At 34.8% G+C, this 8,058-nt stretch overlaps 2 protein-coding genes across 3 annotated transcripts; one reads left to right on the top strand and one right to left on the bottom strand.

Moving 5' to 3' along the window:
• Positions 1-1,401: 1,401 nt before the first annotated feature.
• Positions 1,402-3,894, top strand: LOC129242886 (biogenesis of lysosome-related organelles complex 1 subunit 3). 2 transcript variants are annotated; one of them, XM_054879788.1, is made up of 5 exons: positions 1,402-1,805; positions 1,876-1,930; positions 1,987-2,076; positions 2,136-2,245; positions 3,733-3,894. In XM_054879788.1, the coding sequence occupies exons 1-5, from the start codon at positions 1,707-1,709 to the stop codon at positions 3,847-3,849; spliced, it is 471 nt and encodes a 156-aa protein (XP_054735763.1). In that variant the 5' UTR covers positions 1,402-1,706; the 3' UTR covers positions 3,850-3,894. The 2 variants fall into 2 exon arrangements, with proteins under 2 accessions (XP_054735763.1, XP_054735762.1); XM_054879787.1 differs by having other exon boundaries at positions 1,407-1,811.
• Positions 3,692-6,903, bottom strand: LOC129242885 (cell cycle checkpoint control protein RAD9A). The gene is made up of 6 exons (XM_054879786.1): positions 6,672-6,903; positions 6,393-6,619; positions 5,019-5,170; positions 4,797-4,958; positions 4,591-4,725; positions 3,692-4,529 (listed from the first exon to the last, which is right to left on the bottom strand). Exons 1-6 carry the CDS (start codon positions 6,703-6,705, stop codon positions 3,902-3,904), a joined length of 1,338 nt encoding a protein of 445 aa, XP_054735761.1. The 5' UTR covers positions 6,706-6,903; the 3' UTR covers positions 3,692-3,901.
• Positions 6,904-8,058: the final 1,155 nt, after the last annotated feature.

Here is an 8,058-nt window from a genome sequence, read left to right as displayed (position 1 = left end):
TGTGGTCAAGGCGAATTTATTACAGGTGACAGCAAACACATATAAGTAAAACCCTACATTTATTTGTTGTTGCGTTTGGTGCAAGCATCACGTCAAAATCAGCAAGCAAATGTAAACATACGAATGTAAACATACCAATACATACAAACAAAGCATATCATTTTGACGTAAGCCATACCTACGGCGAAAAATTCAGCTGGGTGAATGCTGTCACCTTATTAAATCCACCTTGATTGTGGTATACTTGTTATCTTTTCTTTGGTTTCTGCATTTCGAACTGCACAAATGAGATAGGATATGTAAATATCAGCTGTTTATGGCCATGGCACCAATAATTGATAACATAAATATCGGTTTGATTAATACACCTTTTTTGGGTGTTCCACAAATGGAGGCACCTACAATTTCAAGCCGACTCCGAACGGCAAATATTTTTTATGAGCATCTTTTTCATGGCAGAAATACACTCGTAGGTTTGCCATTGCCTGCCGAGGAGCGACCGCTAGAAAAAACGTTTTCTTCTTTTTTGGTCTTTCACCGAGATTCGAACCTAGTTTCTCTCTGAATTCCGAATGGTAGTCACACACCAAGCCATTCGGTTACGACGGCCACCGTAGGGCATATAGTGCTGACACTTACCAACGTATCGTAATCCCTTTCCGCTGCCCGTAGGACATACAAAATTGAGCGAAACTTATCTCGTAGAAAACAACTACGTTCTTTTAGTTACATATTTACACACTACATCGGTTTGTGTATGTTTGTGTTTGGTTGTACCGACACAATGTTGCCATTGATATTTTTGCATTCACACATCCGCGTTATCAGTTACAATGTTTCATTGTATAATAAACCGAAGCCGAAAACCAACAAATGCAAATAGTTCATTTATCTATAATTAACATTATTCAACCTTGTTTTTAAGTTATTTTAATAAAAATTAAAATTTTTCTAAGTTTATTTTATAAATGATTTCGAAATGTACTGTTTGACAACAATGTGTGGTGAGAGAGAAATCAGCTGACACAATTCTGCGAAAACTGTCCGAAATCCTATGATAAAATCTACGATACTACGAAACGGAAGGGTGGTAAGAACTTATTTTGCATGGGGCTCTCATTAGTTTCATCGTGTCAGCTGACACGGGCCTGCGTTTACGTTAGTGACTGTGAGCACCATGAGCACTATGAGCACCATAAAATATAAGGTGCCAAAATATCGATGTGGCTCCATCGATGTATAAAAAGAAAGAAATTCATATTACCGATAGAATCTTTGAAATTTTTATACTTCCATGTTTCTTTTCAAATTGGTTCAAATATAAAAAGAAGAGTTTTACAGAAATCTTAATACTAAAAAAACTTAAAACTAATATTTACTTAAACACACCACTTATGATTGGGCTAGTTTTGCTGATTATTCCATGGACGGTGCCGAGATACAAAGATAGTTTTTTCTCGCATTTGTTGCGATCGATCAAGAACTAACCCGTGCCAAGCACCGCCAGCACCAATGAAAGCTGAACTTTTTAAAATTGTATTACCCGTAATTTTATGCATTTCGCTTACCATAATTTTAGTTCTCAAGCGAGTAGTTTTGCTCCAGAACAAGTCATGCAAATGTTTCTAACGATGGTAGCGTGAACAAGTACAAAATTCGATACATCGCTAGTGCCATCGATTTCTTACCAGCTCTAATAAACCATAATGGGGACACAAAATAGAGGCTGTAAACAAATGTTCACAATTTCAAACATGACTGAATTAGTTCGAGGTGAAGCGTCTGAATCGGATGAAGAAACACATGTAAAAGTAATGATGTGTACCTGGATATTTATATTTTATTGCTCATTGTTTTTTTTTTCTTTGTTGGTAGAGAACAAATATATTTGCTTCAGAAGTTGCTGGCGAAGCAACTGAGTCAGATGAAGGTAAATTAAAGTCTAAATTTTGCAAGTACATACAATTTGATATGAATTTCCCGCAGATCTATATGAGAAAAAGATCCCAGCACTTTACAGCGAAAATATCCTGGCTGAATCACGTTATAAGAATAATTTATTGCAACGGAAATTAAGTGTGTGCCTTCTCTAATACTTGTTCCGCTTTGATTTCATTTACAATCTTCTATTCTAGTTGAAAATAACATAGCAATATACAAAAATATGTCAACGTTCGTGAAAGGCTTTGTAACGACTGCATCTAAACAACTACTAAGTACGGAGCAACTGCTTATGAAGTCACAGGTAAAAAGTTTTTGATCGGGCGGTATTAGAACACAATTTCCTCGAACAAAATGTAAGCCTCGACAACTTTGTGCATATAGCGATGATATTTAAAAATGAAGCACAGCTTTATAATTGTGTAGAAGGCTTAAAAAGCTTTGTATTTTGGACAACTGTTCATTTCTCGTTTTTAAAGCAGGGGCATGTAAAATTGTGGCCTGACATTCAAGTTAAATATTCTCTCATTTAACAGTGGATATAGAGTAAGTGTTTAGTAAATGATTAACGTTGCGGCATAGAAAATTGATATTCATAAATATATTGCAGTAAGACGTAAAGCAATCCAAACCGAATGGATTAATGCATTCGGAAATGTCCATGTTCGTCTGTGGGCATTAAATATTAAATGATAGATTTTTGTTCACAACCTCTTTCAAGTTGTTAATCAACTTTTGTTCATTTGGTATACTTTGATTCAACATTGAAGGTACTCAAGAGAATCAACATTGCAAATAAACTTATTTGTATTTTCTGTTACAGATAATCTCAAACCAAATTTAATCTCTTCCGTTTTTGCTACATGTATTATTAAGCACTTAGGAATTTCCATGCTCCATCGCCTGAAACCCATCACATTATTATTTACTCGAATGGTTGCTTTCACCAAAACCGTAATACTGTTTTGTCTAACGCCTTGTTGAACAACTCTTTAGATATATATACTAAGCTTTTCTTAAATTACAGGCAGGGGCATTGGAGATCATGCAGTAAGCATGCTTCGAGCCTTGGCGTATGACTCGTCAGGATCAATTTATTTTAAAACAAATGTAACAGATGAATATCAGTTACTCCCACAGAGATCGAAGTTTCCGATTAAAAATGTGTCCCCCGATTGTCTTTATAAAGAGAAAATAGCCATATCTAAAACAAGTGGGACCATTTGCAAGATCTAAAAAAATTTCTTTCAGCAGATTGCCACCATTTTTATGATAATTTACCTTATAAAACCTAATTTGTTTTCAGTATAATAACATCTACCTTGAAATATGTATTTTAGTTTTAATTATTTATTTATTTTACTTCAAACATGAATTATTATAATAGTTTGTCCGAATTTTAACTTACAACAAAAAGCCCTAACTTAAATTTATTTTCAAGAAAAATAATAACAAAAAGCCCTATCTCAAATAACTTCAAAGAAATTAAAAATAATAACAAAACTATACCAGAATTGAATTTGTTACCTGTTTTGAATAAAAATTGCAATAGAAATGTTTTTTGCATCTTAAGTTTTTAAGGTTTTATTCAGTTTTTTCCTTCTCCTGAAAAGTAACGAAAAGTGTAGATACGTCTTTTCTATATTAAGCCATCGATACAAAGTAATGCTTTTCAGAATGCGCTGAATTCTGCTCACCATGTTAAAAACCATTATCGGCCGTAGTGAATCTCTGGGCCAAAGATTTTACATAGTTACATATGTTTGAGTAATTTATATATTTTTATTTCAGGTAACCTTGCAGTCAGTATTAAGTTCGTTAAAAAACTCTCAGGTGAATATAAAGCAGCTGCATGAAAAAAATTCGAATGTTTTCACTACAAACTTTTTAACGAATATTAACCTCTAATTTTGTACAGAAAAATAAAAATAAAATTATTAATTTGTATGTGAATTTATTTTCAATCTTCTGTGTCTGAAGCTGGAGCATATATCTGACTACCTATTGAAGGTTCCACTGGTACGTAAGTGGAATGAAAACAACGAGAAAATATAGTACGCAAATTCGCCCTTTCTTGGCGCTTTGGAGACTCTGGAATGCAATCTACATCGTCACCGCTTATTGGCCTCAGCATATTAGTTATATCCGTTTCACATCCAGTTGAAGCATAATTTTGTTGGCGATGTGTTGTCGGCGATCTGTCTGATTCCCCAGATACTGATGGCAGTAAAACCATACTCGCATCGGACCCGGATATGGCCGTTATCGGTTGACCTTGGTTTCGAGGAATAGCCACAATGGAAGGAAAACTATCCTTATTACTGTGTCTTTCGAAATTAAATAAGGATGAGCTATTGCTTAGTGTTGATTCTTCTGCAATGCACTTCTCTAAATCTTGTTTAAGACTTTTAGATTGACTAATTGCCTTGTTGTTTACCATTTTCCGCTTGTGAACTTTTTTCATTGTGCTATCTTGGACGTCTGTTTCTTGACAACTATCAGTAAAGCTTATTTCTTCTGGTGACAAAGTAGACATGATAAGTAGGCAGTGAATTTCATCTCTGGATGTTATGCCCATAAACACGGGACTGTTATAAACATATATTACATATAATGAATCGGCATCTACAAAAAAGGAAATAAACTTACCTACCGGCCTCGGTGAATTGAAGACATACATTTTCGTTTAATGCCTCAGCAAATATTAAAAAAGCTCTAAATTCTTTCAAGCAAAATGTTATAGATGTTTCCTTTCCTATCTTGTAGTCTTCGAACTCTTCGGCACTATATAAAAAATTATCGTTTAATAGAGCAAATTATTTACTGTGTGGTAAGTAAATTTTGAAAATATTTACTTTAATTGTAACTGAGATCGCATAAATTTCTCATTAACTCTTGATCCCTCCACATAGTTTTTGATACTGATTTTTTTAATTTGTGCTTCTAGCGTGATCTCTTCCTCTGCTGGATTGAAGTTATTTGATATTTCAGTGAATATCTTATGTGACCCACGAATACTAAAATACGAAATTGTAATCACAGCATATTTTCAGAATGGTTCAATTAACTTAACATACTTGTTGCATGTGCTTTCAGGTGCCATTTCAGCTGTTATATTCTCCTCCTCATCGACCGATATAAAAGTATTCTTAAGTGTTTCATGTTGGCACTTTAGCTGTATTTGAAACTTTGCATTGTCGCTTAAATACGTCATATCACAACGTTCTACCTAGAATATAAAATGTTAGTTATAGAACTTGGGTTGCAAATCTGAAAATCTAAATATGGTAACAAAAATGCTTAACTGAAGAAGGAATTAGCATATACAGCATAAAAACAGTTTTAATTTTCAATTTGCTAACGTCGGTACGAGCAAACAATAATAGCCCATTACAGTGGGAGCATGGAGCAGTTGGAAATAATTAGGATACCCTCAGAATAAGGCCAAACAATTATTCTAATCTTTTCTACTCTTAAGGAGTAATTTGGATTTTATAAGGTAAGAGTTTTTCCAGCATGAATTGAAGGCTATTATTATTCCTTCCAATTGACATATTTGTTATTGTCGGTGCACTGCTGTGTTGTAACGTAAATATTCCCCCATAAATGCTTGAGCAAATATTTGTTGTTTTAACAGCATAGGTAGACCTGTCTGTGTAGGCATATCATCGGTCGTCTTCGTCTAGCTCATCTAGGGGTAGGCCCAGGAAACATGCTGTTTCGACAGGTTGGGTCCAGAGGGAGAGGGGGGTTAGATGAGTCGGTTTGAGGGTGCATGTGAAGAGGTGATTAGTGTCGTGCGGGGTACCTTCACATGCCGGACATGTGTTTGTATGTATGTCGGGGTCGATTCTGGATATGTAGGAGTTTAACCTGCTACAGTATCCAGAACGTAATTGTGCCAGTGTTACACGAGTCTCACGGGGAAGCTGGAGCTCTTCATCTGCAATAGGTAGTGGTTGGACAGCAAATATTTGTCATCGAGTCCAACATACGGTAACGGGCCATAGTGAGAGGGGTGTTAGGTGAGTTGGTTTGAGTGGATATGTGAAAAGTTGGTTAGTACCTCTCGAAGACTCTGCACATATAGACATGCATTTGAAATGTCGAGGTCTTGATGGTCGAAGTACAACAATTGTGACAGTTCGGAATTGATTGACTGTGTGCCTAGTATCATCAGCTTCTACGGTGTACAAGCTTCGTGACAGAAGTGCACTCGGTGGTTCGTTATTGCCTGCTTAGGATTGGATTTGATTAGAAAACTCTTTTTGCGTATATGACTCATGCCCACATTGGGCATCGACATCGAACTCGGAACAAACCAATTTGTTACAAGGTACAAATCAACTCAGCTCGTTGGAAATCCATAAAACATTCCTAAAAAAATTACCCTCGATGCTTATGGAGAATTTATATTAAAAAAACGCACGTACATACACAGAGTTACATACCTGCTTCGTGCTGCGGAACACAGTAAGGCAAGCCCTCATGTCAAGTTTACAATAGCTTTCTTCATTTAGGATAACCTCGTAGCAGTCGAAGAAGCTTCTACTGAAACGGTATGTCCCAACTGCAGATTTCGTTGAATTCAAAGTACGTAATTGCATTCCATCTTTATTGGCCTCCACGAACAAATCGCCGCCAAACTTTGAAAGTGATTGCACCGCTTTAGCAAAGACTGTGGGAAATATTCGATATTAAAATAGGAATACTAAATTTAATCTTATAACCTTTTGTGCTTCCATCATCTAATGTGCATTTCATTTGTTAACAAAATTGCCAAACCGTTCTGCAGGAAAGTAATAATGCTTAAGTAAATAAGAGTAAAAAGTCGATACTTTTTTGTAATTTCCGATAACCAGCCAATAGCTGTTCATTCTCCTGTCAAATTATTCGATAGTTCAGCAATCGTCCTTAATTTGATACTTTTCAAGATGTCACGAAATTTTATATTCAATCCCTTATCTTATATGAATTTCGCGCGGAAAATAATTCACGAGGATTTTTTCTATTCGCCCGAAATGAAAGTACGTATTGCGAATTTCGTCTGAAATAAATTTCACTTCGAATTACTCGAACATAATAATATCAACTCTGATAGTTATATGGAAAGTTGAGAAGTATTAAATATTATATAACAATTTAATTGACAGTTTTGATAAAAGTCAAAACATTATACTTAGGTTATTTCTGAAGTCCTGGCAGCATAGATGACCCTGGCAGCATAGATAAGAAATAAGATGGGAAACTCTTTCATTTTGAGAGAGAGCGCGCCCATGAGGACGTTTCAAAACTTGGCAGCACTCACACATTATGGGATTTTGAACAGCTGATAGGCGAAATGGCAGGCTGCCAGAAGAAACGCGCCAAAAATAACTGACGAAAGCAATTTGTTTTTGCTTAATGGAGAAATGACCTGTTGAAATGTTTATAATTATTTGTCTTAAAATTAAATCAATTGAAATGTAATAATTTGAATAGAAGTGAGTTTGTAGAATCCAAAGCTCGTTATATCCTTTTCGACTTCTACTTTTAATTAGTCTTATGTACATATTGTAATTTTATTGAAAACTGTGTGTTGGTTTATGTAAATTTGTATATACGTAAGTATTCTATGGTTGAAAAGCGTAGGTAAGGGAATTGAATTTGAGTTTGAGATATTTTACAAAAATTAAAGGTAATCTGCTTTAACTTATTCTGTTCGTGGTTTGAGAATTTTTTTTTTTTTGTTACCCACTTTCTGTGTTATATTAAAAAATCGCAATATGCCATGTTTTTAATTATATCTTATGTTTGTCGGGTTCATTGCTTTATTATTATTAAATTACTTTTGTATATCAGTTTTAAATAATTTCATTTACATATACATTTTAAATTTTTTTGGTTATTAATGTACATATTTCATACGGATTGTGGTTATTTTTTGTATATGCAGGTGTTTACGAGTAATATACTATTGGGCAACCGCACACTAAATACTATCTCAATGGTGGTGTGGAAACTAAAACTTCCCAATTTTTGTTTCAAAAATACCCAATTCATGTTTCTACTGGTGTGGCAATATTGGAAAATGTTATAAAAAATGCACATTTTTCAGCGCTCTCACGAGAAAAGGAG

The sequence above is a fragment of the Anastrepha obliqua genome, chromosome 3, assembly GCF_027943255.1.
Source record: "Anastrepha obliqua isolate idAnaObli1 chromosome 3, idAnaObli1_1.0, whole genome shotgun sequence".
In the NCBI taxonomy this organism is placed as follows: domain Eukaryota; kingdom Metazoa; phylum Arthropoda; class Insecta; order Diptera; family Tephritidae; genus Anastrepha; species Anastrepha obliqua.
Note: the sequence above shows the minus strand (reverse complement) of the source record. Positions and strands in the feature narration are given on the sequence as shown.

Excerpts from the sequence above, each read along its gene's own strand:
- LOC129242886 (XM_054879787.1), top strand. The coding sequence starts at position 1,707 with ATGGGGACACAAAATAGAGGCTGTAAACAAATGTTCACAATTTCAAAC. Across the intron at positions 1,931-1,986 it reads AGCAACTGAGTCAGATGAAG|ATCTATATGAGAAAAAGATC; the intron begins GTAAATTAAAGT and ends AATTTCCCGCAG. Across the intron at positions 2,246-3,732 it reads AACTGCTTATGAAGTCACAG|GTAACCTTGCAGTCAGTATT; the intron begins GTAAAAAGTTTT and ends TTTTTATTTCAG.
- LOC129242885 (XM_054879786.1), bottom strand. The coding sequence starts at position 6,705 with ATGAAATGCACATTAGATGATGGAAGCACAAAAG. Across the intron at positions 5,171-6,392 it reads TGTTCCGCAGCACGAAGCAG|GTAGAACGTTGTGATATGAC; the intron begins GTATGTAACTCT and ends TTTATATTCTAG. Across the intron at positions 4,530-4,590 it reads CAATTCACCGAGGCCGGTAG|TCCCGTGTTTATGGGCATAA; the intron begins GTAAGTTTATTT and ends TGTTTATAACAG.